The sequence below is a fragment of the Lontra canadensis genome, unplaced genomic scaffold (assembly GCF_010015895.1).
Source record: "Lontra canadensis isolate GAN:19392208 unplaced genomic scaffold, GSC_riverotter_1.0 scaffold2, whole genome shotgun sequence".
Taxonomy (NCBI): Eukaryota; Metazoa; Chordata; class Mammalia; order Carnivora; family Mustelidae; genus Lontra; species Lontra canadensis.
In genome coordinates, this window is record NW_022630996.1 from 52,171,603 (window position 1) to 52,193,096 (window position 21,494).

The window sequence follows — 21,494 nt, forward strand, 5'->3', positions numbered from 1 at the left end:
AAGTTATGTAAAACAGTATACAGAGAAAAATGAAAGTTACTTTGCAAAGAGTTTTGCCTTGCATATAAGGATAACATCATTCCTATTTATCAAGTTAAAATGTAAATACCTTACAGAAAACCCAAACAGTTCAATCCTCTATACCATTAAAATACAGTTTTCAGTGATAGTAGGTTGAGAAACTCTTTCACTTTGAGACATCTGTCACTTTAAAAAGAGTACGTCTGCATTTATCACTTAGCATATGACATTATATGGAAAGTCATTGGAAGAAAATATAGTGACAGAATAAATGACTTTTTTATTTTGAAAATAAATGTGGGCATTGCCACACCAATTATTTTCAGTAATGTGTTAGCTTTACCTTTGCATTAACAAAGTGAAACCTCCACATTTTCCAGTGACCCCGTCCTATTCGATTGTTTTTATCTTTAAAGGATATGTTCAAATGGTATTATTTCTCTTAAAATTGAATTTTAAGATTAAATAATTTAATCTTTATTTAAATTTAAATTTAAGTAATTTAAATTTAAGTAATTTAAGATTAATATTTGAATTCACTTGCTTAGGAAAAGTATTATTTATAATATATGAATACTATATAAGACTATGAATTTATTTAGAGGAAAACATATAATTGCAAAAAAATGTATTAGCCTCTCTCCCCTGCCCCCTAAAAAGTTTTTGAGTCAGTGTAGACTGCCTCATAAAACTTTTTTAAAAGTTCATTTTGTAATTAGAGATATACTTAAAAATATACTGGAGATATGCTTGAAAAATAATGCTGCTAATCTAAGAGAAATATTAAACTTTTGTATGCTTTAAGTCCATTGACACCACTATTATCATAGTCATTATAAAAATAAAAATTTTGAATTGCAGATTTAAGCAACAAAGGTAGTTGGAAAGTGTATCACTTAGTTTAATTATTTAAGTGTAAGATAATAAACTTTGTATATTCAGCGGTTTGAGTTTATTTTTGCCCTGATCATAGCCCATCAAGGGAATATAGGCACTGTATTTGGGATTTGAAGTTTTCTTTTTAGACTGGTTAATCTCCGTAGGTCTCTCATATTTAGCTGTATAATCTATATCATATAGGTAGAATAAATAAACCAAAATTATAGTTTTCATAATATGCTTTTCTCATTTTTTTAAAAAATATTTCTTCTGCAAAGTAATTAGAAGTCTTCCTACACTGATTTTTTTTTCTGGCAAGATATATTGATTTATATTAACTTAGACTTTTCACCATCCTCTGAGGGATGTATAAACACACATATTTATAAAGTGACTACCATAGCACCGGTAAGTAGCCCCCAGTAAAAGATTTTTGATAAGGGCCTTCTCATTCCTAAATTTCAATTCTTCCAATCAGGATTTCTAGAACAGAACTCTTTTAAGTGGTTTATACCGGGTATGAAATTACCCCAAGAGAAAATATTCACAGCATGTGTGATGTGTGAAAACCAGGACTTGGGGATCTGCAAATTGTATCTCCAGGTGTAGTTGGTGAGTAGTACTTCTGGGTACTTGAGACTAGCTGTCATTCTGTCTAATTTTTTGCCTCCCATCGACCCCACAATACCCCACCTGGATCATTACACCACTTATCCCCAGTTATGGTGATCCAGTGGGCACATAAAGTGCTACAAAGTAAATGAACTTTTTTCAAACACCCATCTTTAAGTCATGTGGTCTTAAGCAGCATATACGAGATAACTTAATGATAACATATAACAATATACCTTTTTTATATTTTAAAAATCACTGCAATTTAATGAGTGCCTATTTTATGCCAATACTTTTATCTGCGTTTTCTCAATTTATCGTCACACAAATCTCCTCATGTTATAGATGAATTAAGTGACGGCTTAAAGATAGTAAATAATTTGCCCAAGTTTGCCCAGCAAGTAAGAGACAAAGTTGGGATTTGGAGTCCCAAGCCCATACTTAAGACTTTGTCGAAAGTAGTTTCTGTTTTTAGTAAGCACTTACTTAACTAAATTAAAAAAGAAGTGAAAAATCTTTATATCAATTATTATATTTATGTTTAAAACTATGAATTACTAATTTTTTAAATCAGGGAGCAAAGACTACTTTGCTACACAGCAATAATAAATTTTGCTGCAACTTACAAGGATTCCTATAGACTTAGAGTCTTTGCTATTTTTTCCAAAGGAATTAGTTTCTCTTGGCAGAAAACTACTCCAATTTCACAATAAGGTCACAATAATTAAAAGGACAGCTTTGCAGCCGTGAGCCTTGCTTTCTTAGAGCTTATAACCCTTGTAAGCACCAATGAATTTGGTGACCCTTACACTTTGGTGAGGGATTTTATATTGAGAATACCCAAGTGTTACCTTTGGTTCAGATTCTAGAGTTTTTGGGAAATTCTTGCGGCCTCGCTCTAGTGGCAGAAAGGGCTAAGTCTCCGTTCAAGCATGTGGGGCTGTAGCAGTAAATCGAGTTCCAGGCCTCATGGGAAGGATGTGGTGGCAGGAGAGCTCCCTCCTCCCCATGCTTTTGTGACTTTGTACCAATCAAGGTGCTTGGCTGCTGCCTGTCTCTCATGCTGAGATTGGACAAAAAGAAGAAAACCCTGTGCTTGAGGTAATCATCACTTGCTGCTTGTAGTTTGTGAGTGATCGATAACAGCAGGCTGAAATATTGTGGTAAACATCCCTTTTGTGAAAGCAGTTTTCAGCAATGTGCAAATACTCCACATCTGAGAATCAGCATGATATTAAAAAAAAATTTTTTTTTAGAGCACATATTTAAAGTGAGGTCTTTTTATGTCATTTATTTCATCTTCCTGTTTTCTATGAATGGTCTTTTTGGCTTTTCTTCTTTGTTAATTATGGTGATTATTCTTTTGGAATTCTATTACAATGTATTCTCTAGTTAAGATCTGTTGTGCTACTTATAGAGTCTAAGGATCACAAAACATTAAATTCTGTATTTAAAATGTCTGCATAGCAAACACAAATGCTTGATATTTGAAAATGCTGAAATATCAATAACTATATTTTATATTTCAAAGTTATATTTTCTATATTCTTTTTTGTGGTCAGAGTAGGTCTTTTCAGTGTTTGAATAATTTCTATTGATTAAAGCAATAATTTTCCAACTCTTTTTATGTCTGGGACAATTTTTTCTAGCAGAACAAAATTTGCTTTAATTATAATGTAATTTTATTTTGTGGTTTAGAGCCCAAAAACTTAAAAAAGAAAAAAAAGCTGAAAGTGAAGTGGCAAACACTGCCCCCTGTTACCAGAGAGCAATTTTTTTTTTTTTTAAAGATTTTATTTATTTGACAGAGATCACAAGTAGGCAGAGAGAGAGAGGAAGGGAAGCAGGCTCCCCGCTGAGCAGAGAGCCCCTATGCAGGGCTCCATCCCAGGACCCTGAGATCACAACCAAAGCTGAAGGCAGAGGCTCTAACCCACTAAGCCACCCAGGCATCCCCAGAGAGCAGTTTTATCCTTAATAACAATGTATAATCAGGTTGGTGATCTCTTCCTGACTTTTCAATAATTTCAACCCTGGGATACGTCTCTTAAATATCATAATAGAACTCTGCTATTCAGAGTTAATTAACCCCCAAAACAGGCTAGTGAAATTTTTGTGGACAGCAGATCTTTCAAAGGTACAATTGCTACCCCTTCCTGTCCCTCACATAAAATATGAAAGAAGTAAAGATTTTCTCAGTGGAAATAGGAAAAAATATCCAACTATCCTACTGCGAGCTTATGCTGCTTAAATAAAGTATAGCTCAGGGAGACTTCTATATAATTTGGAAATAAAAATAAAACAAATGAGTATAATAAAAACAAAACTCTGGGAAAAATTAAATGCTTATGATTTTCTCCTGTTTAAAATTTTCAGCCTTGATTAATTCCACAAATTTCACCCAGTAGGCATTCCCCCTCCACCCCGCCAAAAGAAACCACTTGGTTTTCTTGGGGTGTGTGTGTGTTTAAACAAACACTTATTATTTTAATATTATCTAAATTATATAATAAAATTCATGTATTTATTTTGAGGTTTAGAGACCAAACACATTAAAAAAAAAAAAAAGTGGAAGGTGAAGTGGTAAGCACTGCTCTCTGGTAACAGTTTATCCCTAATAGGTAACATTTATCCCTAATAATGATTCAAAATCAGGCGGTAAGCTCTTCGTGAAGCTTTTTGACAACTTCTGGAGAGACTGAGGATTTTTCTGTTAGCTTGTTATATACCTCTCTCTTATAATTTTAGACTTCTAAAATAATACCTTAGTTGAACATTCAATTTAGGATTTAAAATTTTGTTTTTATATTTTATAAAGCTTCTTATAAAGCATTTGTTTCATCGACTCCAATTTACTCAGAAAGGTGACTCCCTGAAGAGACCTGAAGCTCCTTAATCAACTGCTTTCTGCTAGTTGGAGATTCTTACTGGGAAAGAAATTTCCCTCGCTGTGAGCATAGCTAGGAATAAAATCATGTTCGTAGATGATTTAGTAGCTCTTTTTACAGACACACACATAACATGTCTTAAACTTCCAGCACTACATCTATAAATAGTTTGGTCATAAATACCCAGTTCCAATGTGACCAACCAACTTAAATTATAGTTAATTCTTACAAACTAAACATTTTAGGAATTCAATGTGAAACAGCAATTGTTGGATTATATGGCAGACTACAAGATATATAAGGTGTGATAAACTATAAGGTACATAAGATAATGTAGATCTTCTGCACTGTAGATTTTTACAGAGTATTGTTACCATGTCTTAGATACCTGCATGCAAAAATCCAGAAAGAAATTATTCCCTTACTTTCCCCCAGTATTACATTTTTGAACTCTTAATACAAGCCATGGATTTTAGTTGTAAACATTGAGCCCTACTTATTTAAACATATATTTAAGTGTAACTAAGTGTAATTTTTCATATATATACACTTGAAATATAATAAACACTTTGCATAATTGTACTACTAATGAGCACCCTAATGGGAGAGCCACACTTTATTATTCATAGTAACTTTCATTTATTGAGCACATATTCTAATATAGGAACAATGTTAGGAATTTATGTGTTTTCTCTTAAACCTTACACAACTGTGAGAAATATGTATTGCTAACTCCATTTCAAATAAGAGTTATGTTCTCTAACATTACGTAATATTTAAGTAGCAGAGGCGGGATTCAGCTCAAGCTTTCTGACTCCAAACCTCATCCTATAATCCACTCCTTCTATGCATTATACTCTTAACTCTCCATGCACAAAATTATAATTTTCAAGTTTAGGAAGAATGATCTATCTTTTAAAAAATCAATATTTTTGCCAGAAATTATACTTCTATGAAGGTATATCGTTTTCTAAAGAATGTGAATTTCAGGAATCCTATTACACCATCCATTTTTAAGCCACACAAAAATATATTCAGTGATTTTACACCATGAAATTGCAAGGTAAATGGACTATATTGATTAGCATCTATTTTGGCCTGAGAAGTTTTCTGATCCATCTGATCCTAATATAGTTAAAAAGAGCTTTATTTTGGGGCACCTGAGTGGCTCAGTTAGTGAAGCGGCTGACGCCTGGTATCTCAGGGTGTGAGTTCAGGCCTGGTGTTGGGCTCCACACTAGGCATAGAATCCACTTAAAAAACAAAACAAAACAAAACCCTTTGCTTTTTTTTTTTTTTCTTTTAAGATTTTTATTTATTTATTTGACAGACCAAGATCACAAGTAGGCAGAGAAAGAGGAGGAAGCAGGCTCCCTGATGAGCAGAGAGTCTGATGCAGGGCTCCATCCCAGGACCCTGAGATCATGACCTGAGCCAAAGGCAGAGGCTTAACCCACTGAGCCACCCAGGCACCCCAGATCAGAGCTTTTCCTACCAAGCCTAAACATGACCCAATATTTCCTCTCATTGCAGTATTTCAGGCACTTAAAATTTTTTCAATGTTGATTCATTTGTTTCTCTATTCATTTATCCTGACTTTTGTCAGGCACTGATTTAGGATCTAATGTACAACAGTGAAGCAAAAAAACCCTCTTTCTCTTTAAAGAATTAAACTAATTGAATTTAATTAATTTAACAGCATTAAACTAATTAAATTTTAAAAATTCAAGTTGTAATAAATTTTATCCATATTTTATATATAATATGTAATTATATATACAAATATATTTTTATGTTTCTATAAAAGAAGGCTAAAGGGAATAGAGAAGTGTACCTGACATTTGAATAGAAATCTTAAGTGGGGAGTGGGCCCAACAAATACACTGAAAAGAACTTTCCAGCAGAGTGAAGAGTGAATGCAAAAACTCTGAATTAAGAGCATGCTGGTGATCAAGGAGTAATGAGAAGGTGGGGGTAGCTGGAGTGAAGTGAAATAGGATGAGCGTGGTTGTTATGTAGAGAACCTACTGTAGGGAGACAAAGATGGAAGCCAATTGACTCATTAGCTGATGGCTACAATAATCCAGGCAAAGAAGAAAACAGACCTAAAGTATGTAATGATAGAAGTGGTGAGTCATCATCCAGGTTGGGATTTGTTTTCAAGGAGGGTAGGCAGGAAATTTTTTAAAAAAAGGATATTTTAGAACCAATGTGGAAAGATAGAGAGGGCATTTGTATGTATGAGTTAAAGTTCAAGGGAGAATCTGAACAGGGACGAGAGCATTAGAAGTCCTCCTCATGAAGTTGAAAGTTGAAGTTGAAGTTGAAAATCTGAGCCTTGGGATTTAAAGAAGCCACCTGGGGAGTGAATGTAGGGAGTGAAGATGAAATGTTCAAGGAAGAGGTTAAATGTTATGGGACTATAAATCTGGAGGACGAAAATGGAAGAGCCTCTCAGAAAGCAGGGAAGTAACAAGAGAGCTAAATATGAGAGAAAGATGTTTTCAGAAGCCCAGTGAGGCAGGTGTTCAAGAGGGAGGAAGAGGTCAGTCGGCATTCTGTCAAATGCTGCCAAAAAGTGGAAAAGATGAAGGCCGACCAATAGATGTGGCAATGAGAAGGTCATTGATGATTTTAAGAAGAGCAGATTTGGTGGATTAGTGGTGAAAAAAGCCTTTGGGTTGGGTCAAAGAGAGAGTGAGAGGAGGGGAACAGAAAGAGGAGGCAGACAACTACAAGAAATATTTCCACCATGGTGAACAAAGGAATTACCTGGGATGGAATGTGTGTTTTAAATTTTATGCCATCCTGGATATAAGTAGCCCCTTATAAGTTCATCATGTATTCGTTTTTTATATTGCCTGTATTTATAAGCATTACTTTTAGTGCTCAGTAACATCTTTTATAACTTCATATTATTTATTTCTATCATTCCTTATGATAATAATTCGCTTAGTGGTCCTTGAGAACTTCTGATGAACAGTCCTCATTGGGAACATAGGGGAATGTCATCTGTTTTTCTTTCTTAGTCTCTTTAACTGGTATTATTTTGTATCTATCACGGGGACTAAGCCATTTGAAAGTAACGGCAGTCTTAGTATTCACTAGGAAATCCAAATAATGAACGTGGGCCCAAGTTTGTAGCCACAAAGGTTTTCTTTGTGTTGCCCTTTTTAGTAAAACAACATTCTTATAAAAGATTTCCTCCTTCTAGGAAAGACAAGCAACGGTGAAGAAGGAAAAAGGTGGTTCCCAGCAATCAAACAAAGTGACAGATAAGAACAAAATGCAAAGAGCCAACTCTGTGACAGTGGACGGGCAAGGCCTACAGGTATGACTTTTTAAATCCAAATTTGAGTAGCTTTCACACTGGTAATTGCTATGCTCTTACACACATATGTCCATCTAGCAACACATTTATTTAATGTGCGGATTAGTTTAGCAGAGGACTTCGGAAGGATCTTTATTAATTTATCAGGATGTCAATTTTATATCTGATTGACAGAGTGACACTCCAGTTATATCAATCACTTCTGATGTTATCTGCATTTGAACTCAAGTTTGTAAGAGATCTTTTGTCAATCTGAAGATTTTGCAAATATCACTAAATACACACATTTTTATATGCACACATATTATTTATAAGTTTACCTCATATATATTGTTTGTATATTTGGAAGAGTCATTTTGGTGGCAAAAGTGTCAAGGGAAAAATAAAATGAATTTCAAGTGTGTGGATACTTTTGTTCCTATGTAAATAATGAAATAAAGGATTTATTATGACTTATCCATATCTTCTAAAGTTTAAAATCAAAGTTGAAAGCCCGTATATATTTCTAGTTTAACTAAACACAGGTAGCTCAAAATCACATTTTTAGTACTTTAAAAACCTTTAATACTCCTATGATCTCGGGTATTAGGAGTAAGATTTCTTTCAGTCTGCATTTTAAGACATTCTATAGATTGTATGTATTGTATTTATTTGCCTCTCTTCCTCACTCCAACATAAAAACAATCCATGAACTTGGCTGCATCAATGAAATTGTGAGTTCATTTTTGTTTTTTGCTTTTCTACCTATACATTTCTCTCTTCTAATTTTCATTTCCTTTCTTCCTCAATATGCTTCAAGTTTCATGTTGTCTAGGAAAATTTACCAACCACTTACCTAACAAAAATATATTTTGTCACATACCTGTCTTCAATATACATAACCTTATATTTTTTATTTTTATTTATTATTTTATCTATGATATGATGGGTTATGTGTTTTATATGCCTTAATTTGGAAGCAGATTTCAGAGCACACAGTAGTTGCCTAAATGCATGTTTCCTCATTATTTTGACTATCTCATTAAAAACTTAATAATAATTGCTTAAATATTGATAACCAGATTACTGATTTTTTCTGATCTAATAAAACACATGGTAAATAGAATCTTTTTAATAATTATTAAATTCAAATATAAAAAAATTCTAAATGATGAAATTATTACATTGGTTAGAAAGTTTAGAAATCATTCATCAAAAGAATAAATTAGGATTTACAGCTTTTGGTAGTCCTCTCTGTATGTTTGCCAATCTCACTGAGAGACTCAGATATGAAGTCTATCCACTTTGAGAGCCAAAAAAAGCGGGGGGGGGGGGGCTGTGTGCAAAAAAATCTAAGTGGTCCTGTGAAATTTTTAGTGAAAAATTTTTTTTATAAATTTAGTACTTCAGTTGAAAATATTGATTAGTTAAATCTTTAGTCATTTTGACTAAAGTGGTGAAGATATCAGAAAAGAAAATTAATTTTTAAATTCAAGTGCGTTTCACACATGGCTAGACATTTCTCAACATGAAGGGGAAACATGTGCAATTTGTTAAACAATATTGCTAGACACCATGATAGTATTTTATGCCTATTAAGTAAATGAATCCTCTCAGTAAACACATGCGATAAATATTCTTAATTCAATAAACATAAGATAAATGTCATCATTATTATTATAACCACTTACAAAATGTTCAAAGGCAAAGTTACTCCCAGGGCCTCACAGTTAATCAGTTTGTAAAGCCAAAGTTTAATAAGGTCCACTTAGCTCAGAGTTTATGTGTCTTACTCTTATAATACCCGGTCTCCTTGGTTAAAAAGTTTAACAGGTTAAATGCTAACTTTCTGACCACCTTGTTCTGACCACCTGCCTTTCTCTGTGAATGTATTGCATCTCTCAAACCAGGTAATAACTTCATAACTTTCTTTTGCATATGAATTTATCTGGTAAAGTTGTTAGTAAGCACAGGGTAGACATCAGCCCTTATAAAACAGCATTAAATAAATACCATGATTATTATCATCATAATTTTTTTGAATTTTAACTGGTGGGCTTATAATCATGTGCAACAATCTATTTCACCTCAGCAGAATGGACTAAACTATGATACACATATGTGTTCACACAATTTTGAGGAAAACATAAAAAAGGTAAAAGAATCAGTTATTGGATAACTAATGCAGGGTAGAAAAATAAGTAAATTTTGTTGTGGTGATCAACTTTAAAATTACAAAATCGTTCTTTATCAGGAAAGGTAAAAAGATGTGCCAGAAAATTAATTTTTCTGTGAGCTTTAAAAAATGTATATCATGAAAAAGCATGGAGTTGCAGCCTGGTTTGCATATAAGTCTGTGACAGAAGAGATCTACACTGCTTAAAGAAGACTATTAATCATAGTTAAGCACATTCATCTTACTTCTTTCCAGCTAACCAGCATAATGATCAGGATTATTATTTCTAATTAGAGGAAGTAATAGATCATGTATAACCTTAGGATGAGTCTCATTAATTAACCCAGGTCCTAGGGGACTTCAAATAGAGGTGGTTAGGCACTCTGTCTTTGTCACCGCTCGCACCATAGGTTTACACTTAATACATATGATCAAATGTAATTGAAACTACAATTTCTAACATGTACGAGATATAAAAATGCAGATAACTATTCACATGTGAACAAACAAGTGAAACAGAGCCACTGTGTAAACTGTATTAAACTGAAGTTGCCTTGTCCTTGATTATTCTCTGAGAAGAATTTCCAAATAAAAGGGTCACTGGAGAACCAAAAAGTCTAGTTCGTAATGCTCCTAACACCAGAAAAAATGGGGAACCTTTATATTTAACTGAGTCAGTACCATCCCCTACCATAACTGCAGATTGTAAACAAACATATGTGTGTGTATGTATATATCCATGTGGACTATATACAACTATATAGTGTGTGTATTCAGTTAGTTCCCTTTATTGGACTGATGTGTGTGTGCACGTACATATGTGTACATTAGGATCCTCAAGCCTGTTGGCTCTTCCATAGTTAGCTCGTCATTGTCATTTAAGTCCCTAAGTCCAGAATTGTTATTCTACACTTTAATACAATAACCTATAAACTGAGTCCCTGTTCCCAGCTTATAATGTGCTAGATTATAAATAATATGGAAAAAATGGAGCTCAGTAATAAGTGTCAGGACAGAGTTAGCGTTGTCTCTAATTTTAAGTAACATGGCCAGGTTGGGCCTCATTAAAATGTGATGTTTGAGTTAAGACTTAGGTGAGGCCTTTGACCTATGGGTATCTAGGGGATGGACAGCCCTAAGACAAGTGCATGCCTGGCAAGTTCTAGGATCAACAAGACCAACAGCATGGTTGGAGTAGGCTGAGCAATGTGGAAACTGGTGAAGAGTACTTTAGAGAAAGAATAGGAGCTAGATGCTATAGAGCCTTCAGGGTCTGCAAAAGAACTCTGGCTTTCCATCTGAAAGAGATGGCAAGATATGACATGATATAACATGATCCTAACTTAAATGTTGAAACGCTTACCCTTGTTGACATTAGACCGTTAGGGAACAAAGAGTCAAGTTTGGAGAAAGCCACCAGTTATTGAGGGTTTATAGGTTGGAGGCATATCCAGTATAGAGCAGGGGAGGTGAAGAGATAGGTATTCCATGTATTTTGAAGAAGGTCAGTAGGATATGCTGATAGATTGGATATATGGTTTATTAGAAATCAGGGAATTAGGGACATCTCTTAAGATATTTGGCTCATTCACCTGAAATGATAGATTTGCCATTGACTGACATAGAGAAAGGCTGAGAGTAGGTTCAAGATTCTTTCATGCTTCAAATAGAGCAACTTACCTTTCATCTGTCTTATATATTGTTCTGCTTAAGATTATTTCAGGTGCTGTATAAATATTTACTTCCAAGAACAAATAGATTTAGGCTGACAGAATTTCCTTTTATATGTATGTTTTAGTTTTCCCTTCCATTCCACCAAAATCTGTAACAAAAAGTGTATAATATTTTAGAATAGCAGTAAGTCAGGGTTCAAAATGACTGAATTTTACAAGTTATTTCAAAATTTTGTATCAGTAAAAATTGAAAATTCATATTAAAGACTATATTAGATATAGTTCAAAGAGATTTAGTAAACTTGAATATAAGATTGATGTATTAGTGCTCTTTAATTCCCAGATTCCATTCAGGTTTTACCAGTTGTCCCAATAATGGCTTTTATAACACAAGCAACTGGTACAGAATCATGTAAATTTCCTGGTTTTGACACTTGTGTTTAGGTAAGAGAATGTTCTTGTGTATAGGCTATCTTAAAGTAAACAAGAGTGGTAAAGTATCATTTTGGCAACTTAGTCTTAAATGTTTCAGGAAAAAAAATGTTATTTGAACAGTCCTTTGAACTTTTCTGTAGATTTGAAATTGTTTTTAAAATATCACTTCAAAATATTTTAAAAATTTAAGATATTTCCATATGACTTTATTCATCAAAATCAAATATACCAAGTTTCAGAAACTAAGGAAACTGTGTATTTTTTTTAACCTCTTTATTTTCAGTATAAATGATTTACATTACAATACAAATTAGCTCTACTAGACTAAATTCTGAATTCTGTAAGTTAGTTTTTACCTGATTTTGACCTCTTTGGAAAATAAAATCTGGAAGCAAATAGATTGAATTAAGTAATTGAAATATCACATCTAGTAATACCTATGTATTTTCTTCCTTATCTCAGACTCTTTAAATTACAAAAGAATTAACTGAAAATGATTATGCCTCTACTCAGTAAGGACAAAAACATAATGTAAGATAAAATGAAAAATATAAAGTATCTTCAGAGATTTTGATATCAGGTTTCTGTTCTGCACTCAGGGTCTAGAAATATTTACAAGTTTGAGAAACTATAAGATTTCTATGCCTGGCTCCATTTGTATTCAGTTCTGTACCCTCATGGATCTTGTCTTTCATACCAGTTATAATTAAGATCTGCAACATGTAACAGGGAAATAAAAACAAAAACAAATAAAATATAACAGTGGTTTAGATAAGATACATTAAATTTTTCTGTCGTGTAAATGAAGTCCAGAAGTAGGATCTCTAGAAATAGGGCAAAAAAACAGTTCCACATTTTTATCAGGCCTGGTACTCTCTTTCCTATCCTCCATCTGTAGTATCTTCAAGGTCACCTCATTATCAAAGACGGCTGCTGGTCCTTAGTATCAGATTTCATCCTGGCATCCTGAGGAAGGTAACTAGAAGCTTTCACTCTTCCTTTGTAAAGAGCATGTCTTGAGTTTCCATAAAACATTTCTGTATTAGTCAAATTGGGCTGCTATAATAAAGTATCATAGATGGGTGGTTTAAACAACAGACATTTACTTATCACAGTTCTCAAGGCTGGAAAGCTTCAGATCAAAGTGACAGTTAAATTTTATTCTGAGTCCTCTTCTCTTGGCTTATAGGTGGCAGTCGTCTCTTTGCCTGCTCACATGACTTTTTGTGTGCACAGATGCTAGATCTTTCTTTTACAAGGGTACTAATCCCATCAGGAAGCTCCCACTCTCCTGACTTTATCTAACCTTCCTTGCTTCCCAAAGGCCCTGTCTCCAAATACCACCACAAGGTGGGTCAGGGAAAGGAGGATTGCAACATAAAATTTGGGGAAACACAATTCAGTCTATAGCAACTTTCAATTATAGATAAAATACACATTTTTTCCTACTTAGACTTCTTATTTGCATTCTTATATGGCAAGACATCAAAAGTCACATCTTCTTAAACTCTTTGAAAGAAATGCATGTTTAAATTCTGCAAACAGCAGCAACAGTTTCCAAGATACAGGTGTGATGGGAGCTGCCAGTGTTTCAGAATTACCCTTTGCCCTGGGTTCTTTTACTAAGGATGATGAGGAATATATGATAGTTGTGATAGTAATAGTCTTTGGCAGTAAGATCTTTCTCCCTACTTCAGGAGTATTAGTGCATAAAGTAGTTGTTTATTTTTAACTTATCAGACTTGAAAATGACTATGAAATACTGCAGGTTTGGTGCTATCAAATTAAAAAATTCTCTTTGGTCTTCTGGACTCCAAATTTCCTCTGCTGGATTGGTTTTCTTTGTCTTTTCCTTCCTCCCTCCCTTCCTTCCTTCCTTCTTTCCTTCCTTCCTTCCTTTCCTCCTCCTTCCTTTCTCCCCTTCCTTCCTTCCTTCCTTCCTTCTTTCCTTCCTTCTTTCTCTCTCTCTTTTCTTGATTTTATTTATTTCAAGAGAGAGACAAGAGAGCAGGAACAGAAGAAGTGGCAGAGGGAGGAGGATAAGTAGGCTCCCTACTGAGCATGGAGGTAGATGGCAGATGTGAGGCTGAATTCCAGGACTCTGAGATCATGACCTGAGCCGAAGGCAGAAGCTTAACCAACTGAGCCACCCAGGTGCCCCATGGGTTGGCTTTTTTTTTTTTTTTTTTAATTGCAACAACGTTTAGCTGAATTTTAAAGCTTTTTGAATGGGCATTGAAAAACATGACAGATTTGCCCAAAACCTTGACATTTCTAGTATAACAACATTAAATGATCCCTTAACACCAGAGTCTCAGTGGTGCTGATGTTAAATCACATATCATCCCTTTAATGTAGAATGTATTAGGTCAGGAGTTTTATCTAACATTATTATCAAAGGGACTCTATTCCACAGAGCCTGGAAACTACAAATAGATACCTAAAGTTTTCAGTGTTTTGTTTTTATGTAGTCTTATTTTGTAAGCTTAATTTGTAATAAGAATATAGATGGGGAAAAGATTGCCAGATAATTTGATTTTTCCTGTATTTCCATTTGGAACATTTGACTTTTGTCACTGGTAGAGCATCATTATTCTTCTAAGTTCACTCTTTATCTAAATTATCTTCATTTTCCTAATGCATTTGAACTATTTATCCATTTATCCACCTCTAAAAATGACATCCTCATTTCTGGATTTTGGAATCCTCTATAGCCTGTATTCTAGTGGATTATATACTTGCTAGTAATAAGGTGTAGAATGCAATTGTTCTATAGCTTTATACTGTCCTTTATTAATAAATAGTTATGATGCCTTTAAATATTCCAATAAACCTGTATTTCTGAAAGGCACTCTAAAACATATTTTCAAATAAATTATAAATATCAGACTCAGTGTGAATTTAATATAATCTAATTTATTTTAATAGAATGGTAAGCTGAATGTTGAGTTTGGGGAAGATCATCTTTTTTTTTTTTTTTTAGATTTTATTTATTTATTTATTTGACAGAGAGAGAGAGAGAGAGAGCACAAGTAGACAGAGAGGCAGGCAGAGAGAGGGGGAAGCGGGCTCACCGCCGAGCAGAGAACCCGATGCGGGGCTCGATCCCAGGACCCTGAGATCACGACCTGAGCCGAAGGCAGAGGCTTAACTCACTGAGCCACACAGGTGCCCCTGGGGAAGATCATCTTAATGAGTGTTTGGGTTCAGATTTAATGTTTTGCTCAAAAACCTTTATTTACCTTGAGATTCTCACCTTTATTTACAAATAAGGAGTAACAATTCAAATTAAGTGCAAAAAGGCAACTAAAATCCACATGTGTTAGCATTCCTTTTTTTACATGTGCAAAACTTTAGAAGTTCTATCTGATTTTATAATTGGTTGAAAAATAAAATGAATGCAAGTCTTTAGATAAAGTTGTGTTTTAGTGTTTCTTATTTTAGCTTTTAAATGAGGGGGAAAGGGTAACATTGCAAGCCAGTAGCTTAACCTAGTAGGCACTTTCTATGTATTAATTGATTGAGCACATTTGGTTCAGGAGAGAACTGCGAAGTTACTACAAACCCAGCTCATCTGTCTACCTCCTAACTGAATTAGAGGCAAACCAGGAACAAGGAACCTTTGTCCTCTTTACAGAGGAAAGTAAAATAGAAACAGATACAATAGATTAAAAAGGGGGAGAAGTAGAGTAAAAGCAGAAAAAATAAGGATATTTTAGTATATTATAACTAATGTAAAGATTTTAACATTTCCCCAGTGCCTATATACTCATCAGAAAAATTACATTTTACCTAAGATTGGAGGAAAATATATTAGAAGATATTAGAAGAATATTTTAACTTATGTTGTTCAAACAAACAGGAAGAAAGGACATCATATGTTTATTATATTTACTTTTTAATTCTTTTTAAGATTTTACTCATTTGAGAGAGAGACAGAGCATAAGCAGGAGGAGTGGCAGGGAAAGGGAGAAGCAGACACCCCGCTGACCAGGGAGCCCGATGTGGGGCTCAATCCCAGGACCCTGAAATCATGACCTTAACTGAATGCAGACCCTTAACCATTTGAACCACTCAGACACCCCCATCATATGTTTCAATGGGTGTTTTTGTCTCATTACATATTTAAGAATACTTTCTAAAAGGGAAATTCATAGCAGTAAAGGATACCTTGAATTTACTTTCAAAAAGTAAACTGATCTAGAACTATTCAACTTAATGTTAAGAAGGCTCCAGCAGTTGCATGTTTTGTTACTAAGTATTTTTTGTCAAACTGTATTTAGATGGGATTTATGTAGTGGTAGATTAAAGAGGACTACTTTTATTTAAAAGTCTACCTATTAACATTAAATTCCGGTAAAGTGCAAGAGCTCTTCTTTACCACCATATTGAAAACAACTTTACCTCCCCACACACCAAGAACAGCTATCATTTTATCTGATTTATTTTATTTCCTGGTGTGTTTCCCTGTTGACTCTATATTTGTTTGTTTATTATCCATTTCTCCATTAGAATATAAGCTCCACTAGAACAGGTACTTTTTTTTTGTTCAACCAAGAAACCAGTAGTGACGAAAGCAGTGAACGGCATAGAGTAGGAGCACCGTCAACTTACAGATTACTGTTTAGCAAACAGACCTAATCAACTGGCCCTCTACTCCCCAAGCAGGGAAAGAAAGCACTGAGGAAACAGTGTGTAGAGGCAGACAGTTAGGCTGAAAGAGACTTCAAACCATCTTACTGAGAATCTAATGGACAAGTGATTCGATAGATGGATTCCACACACGGCGCAAAACTCTATAGTAGGTGTCTGTCAAATCAGGGCTCTCTATCATTTGGTCCCTTTCTTCTAATCTTTCTGCACTATATTCTGTTTGCTTTACTCACCGTCCCACAAATTGTGCCTTTTGTTTTCTTCTCATGGCTATTCAAACACCATTTCCTCTTCATAGCTGCCTTCCTCTCTGCCCTATACCTAACTAGACTCTCCCTCTCTTTGTGGAGTGAGTATGCTTGTTAATATATATTTAGTCAAAACACAGGGTTTAATTGAGTTACTAAGTAGATCTGTCTATCCATCCATATTACAGAACTTAAGAGCCATATTCTTAAAATTGTTAATTGTTATTTCATGAATTAAAAATAAGAGGGTCCTCTTCATAGATAATGTGAATAATTTGTCCATTTATCCAACTTTTTTTTTAGATTACCCCTGTTCCTGGTACTCACCCGCTTTTAGTTTTTGTGAACCCCAAAAGTGGTGGAAAGCAAGGAGAACGGTATGTTTTTAGAAATCGGGTTTATTTTCTGTGTCATGTGTATATAAAAAGACAAAATTAGTGTAAAAACATTTTAAAACATTATTCTCTATGGTTAACAATTTTAATGTCAAATAAATAATTCTAGCATCCTTATGTAATATATTGATATGATTTCTCCTTATTTTTACAGTTTAAATATTAATATAATAATGGCCTTTATAGTTATTTTTATTATCATGTATTGGGTATCTGAATTCTCTCTACTCTATCGCCCCTAGCCCCTAACAAAGAGCATTGCATACAATATGGCTCCATAAATACTGTTGAATGCAAATTGGTTCTCTAAATGGTCAACAAGACGACTTTACGTAAATCATCATTCACTAGTGAGGAACAGAATTTATGTCCAGCTTCTAGACAAATTACATGATAATGATTTTCTGCATGTGTGTTTTTGGAGTACATGATGCCATATATCTTGGAGGAGCACAATATATTTAATCTGAATTAAAATGAGCTGCATTATTGAGGTCCTGATATATTGGCAGACAACACAAAATTTTTGTTTTTGTAGTAAGTTAATGGTTAAATCATAATATTTAATAAAAATCTGAAAATCACCACATCAAAGTGTAAATCCTACATGCTTCTTAAAAGGGGTGTCATAAAAATGCAGTTGCACTTGCTTTAATAATTTCTAGAAGTCTTTACTAATCTCAGCCCCCAAACGAGCAATCAAATAAAAGCATCCATGTAAACACTATGATAATAAAATAGATATTTCCATTCTGGCTCATCAAATAATGAAGTTGAAAGTTGAAATGTTTTCATGATTGGTGAAATTTTATAATTTCCTTTCCAATCATCTTACTTTCCAGCTTTATTTCAATGAAATGAAGAGTGCTGTTCAATTCCCAATCAACAAAATATTATTTCTGCTTAATTTTTTTCCTTCATTAACATAGAGTTGTATATATTTTTTTACTTTGCTAAACATGATAGAAATTATTTTAAATAGCTAGTAACTTGATAAAATATTTACATTGTTTTACTAAAGAGAATAGTTGCCTCATTTTTGAAGATATAAAATAGTAATTAAATAATAATGCTAAAATGATTTTCTCCTTTACTATGATAAGTCTGCCATCTTTATGTATTTTGGAAAAAAAGTAAAGTCTTTACACAGAGTTAGATAGGATTAAATTCATGTTGAAAATGAGAAACAAATGAAGTATCAAAAGAAAGAAAGAAAGAAAAGGTATATTTTCAAAAGGAAAACATTCCCCTCAAATTAGAACATGGATCATGCAGTATGACCCTTAACTGAATATCTGACTTCCCCTTCTTCCATCAAGGAAAAAATACACAGATACACTGAAGTCATAAGTAAATTAAGTGGGGAGAAGGGATGACATTTGAGTGCTCCTGTATGTATCCCCACTTATGTTTTGCTCTTCATATATGAACAGGGACCAATCAAAGTCACAGATAAAGCAAATATGTAAGCATGTAATGGAAACCTATTATGAATGTAAATATAAATTTTCCTGATAAATGAATAAGAGTCATCTTTCACAAACAATGATATTTCATTCAGGATTTCCTTTAAAAATACTGGATTTCTTGACTTTGATATGTTAAATAAGTAGCAAAAGTTTACAAAATTATAAAGTCACACAGTTTCCCTGTACCAGTCAACAGGTGTGAAAATGTTCACATAGCATTCATTCATTCAAACAGCAACACCTGAGTGAATCCAGACTACTAGGAACTGGGGATAAAAGACCTAGAATACAGCCATGCAGGGAGGCAGGCCCAAACAGATAACCATAATATCATAAGATGAATGCTGAACTAGAAATGTTTAAAATAAAGGTGCTGTGGAAGTTCAGAGGAAGGAAGGGTATCTGAAGACTGAGAAGTCTTTGGATAGGAAGTAGCTTTTGAGTTGATATAAGTAGATGATATGTGTAGATTTCCAGGTGAAGGAAAGAGATTTGTGAAAGCGTGTTGTCTTTTTAGGGAATGAAGAGATAATCACTAAAGTTAAAATTTAAGGCAAAGGAAGGGAAAGGGAAGACTTAATCTATGTTAAATATAATAAAATATTTTTTGTTGTAAATAACTTGACCCTAGGAACTTTTCATCACAGAAACAACATGGCTGTATTTAACCAGCCCTGTGTAAGAGGACAAGATATGTCTAGACTGTATAGAGCTGGTGAGAGAACTGGAATGCCTGAGCAAAGGCAGTGAGATAGAATTGCCAAGTTTAATAGACATTACTGTTAGAAGGTGCAGGACTGTTCTCCAGTCGGGTTCAGATGCTGGGGAAAAAGAAGTACTGAGAATGACTCTTAGGATCTTTCTTGAGACACGGTTCATATAATCAATCAAGAACTAGAATGTGAGGTTATTGCAGATTTGGGAGTGGGGTGATAGAAACAGATACTACATAGTGAATTTGAGCAGTTCCTATCAGTAAAGATAGTCTGAATATGTTTGTAAAATCTATTGTAATATTACTTTTAAAAACTAAATATATTCCTTCATTTTTAATATTTTATCTAAGAATACCAATATGGAATGTGTATTTACTTAGAAACAATTGTGTTGCATTTGTTGGACAATGATTGATTTCTTCTGGAAAAAAATGAATTATTTAATATGTGTCCATCGAAACAGTTTAGCAGTTGTTTGAGCTGACTGATCAGATGATGGTTTATGTGAAATAATTAAGCAGATGGGATCACATTCTTTGGTTACATGTATACATACAACATGCACAGTCCTATCTTGTATGTGGGATAGATTTCAGCTTGATTAGATTGACCCCAAAACCTGTAAACTTCACAAGGATCAATTAGAGGAAGGTAGGTAAGTAATTTTATTCCAATACTCTTAAAAAATGTATTTGAAATCTAATTAGCTAAACAATATTCAAAAACAGGATAAATAATATTCTAAATATATATCCATATTTAGAATGTAAATATCACTATTTGTAATTTATAAGCTTTATTGCCCTTAATTGGCTACTAAATCTCTTTTTCTTATTGAGCTGTTATACTTCTAGTGTTATTAGTGTAAAATTTATCAAATATATTTAGTTACAACCATGTATATAATTATAACATTAAGAGGTGCTATTTATTTAAAAATTGGAGAGTATCACTAAAGTCCTTTTTTCCTCCCATATTTTCATCTTTATAGAATTTATAGAAAATTCCAATATCTACTAAATCCTCGTCAAGTTTACAGCCTTTCTGGAAATGGACCAATGCCAGGGTAAGTCCAAGGGTAATATCATTGCCATTGACTCATTTAATAGTAATTAACAAAATAAGCAGCCTGATGTACCTAGAAATAATGCTATTTGAATACAGCAGCCAGATTAGTACACATAAAAACATTGAATATCAACTATATAAGAGTAACCAGTACAGATGCTATTTTTAGCATCTGAAATAGTCTGTTTCAAGCAGATTTTTTTGCCCCTTCTAAGTTTTGTGAAGTACTGCTCTTCTACTACTACTACTACTACTACTACTACTACTACTACTACTACTAATCACACAGACACACTGGCTGGGTACCTAAACATCTAAACCGTCTGTTTGAAGAATCACTGTCTCTTCTTCTCCTTTTTATATATAGAAAGAGGATCTACTATAGAGGAAAAAGCTAGTTAACAAAGAATAGAAATCATGACATGATGTTTTCATTTACTGCTTATGAAATCTAGTGACCACCACTTTCTTACAAAACACTTTATTAATAGGTAAGACATGGCAACAGAAGTTTATTTTTTCTGGCAACAAACCGTGTACCTTTTACAACACTAGTATATGCTGAACTCAGTCATCATTACTTTGGCCTTGTTAACTAACTAACAGCGTCTTCCACTGATCTGTTTTCTCGCTATCAACTTGAGTAAGCATTAGACCAGATGTAGTGGAAGGAAGCTCTGTAATGCTTATCTGAGCTTCTTTATTAATGAGGAAACAGCAGCATAAAACATCAATGTGATTAAAATAAGTTTTCTGGGTTATTCTCAGAAACTAGAAATCAAATATTGAAATTGGACTCTCTTAATGCTCAGAATAAAGTATATACTGTAGTGTCTAATGTTAAATACATGTAAGTAAAATACAGTGAGTTAGCACAGGCTCCTGCAACACTTTCTTCTCTTTCCTCTGCTCCCTGCCACCTGCTCGCCAGCACCTGCTGAGCGGTGATCT

The 21,494-nt window shown here is 33.8% G+C and overlaps 1 protein-coding gene across 5 annotated transcripts in view; it reads left to right on the forward strand.

Annotated features, from left to right (window-relative positions):
* The window catches only part of DGKB (diacylglycerol kinase beta), a 681,931-nt gene that overhangs the window by 243,425 nt on the left and 417,012 nt on the right, over positions 1–21,494 (forward strand). For all 5 annotated transcript variants that reach the window (XM_032873966.1, XM_032873990.1, XM_032873985.1 and 2 more), the window contains 3 exons: positions 7,615–7,731; positions 17,199–17,272; positions 20,467–20,541. In XM_032873966.1, the coding sequence (XP_032729857.1) occupies positions 7,615–7,731; positions 17,199–17,272; positions 20,467–20,541 (266 nt within the window). The remainder of the gene's footprint in view (positions 1–7,614; positions 7,732–17,198; positions 17,273–20,466; positions 20,542–21,494) is intronic.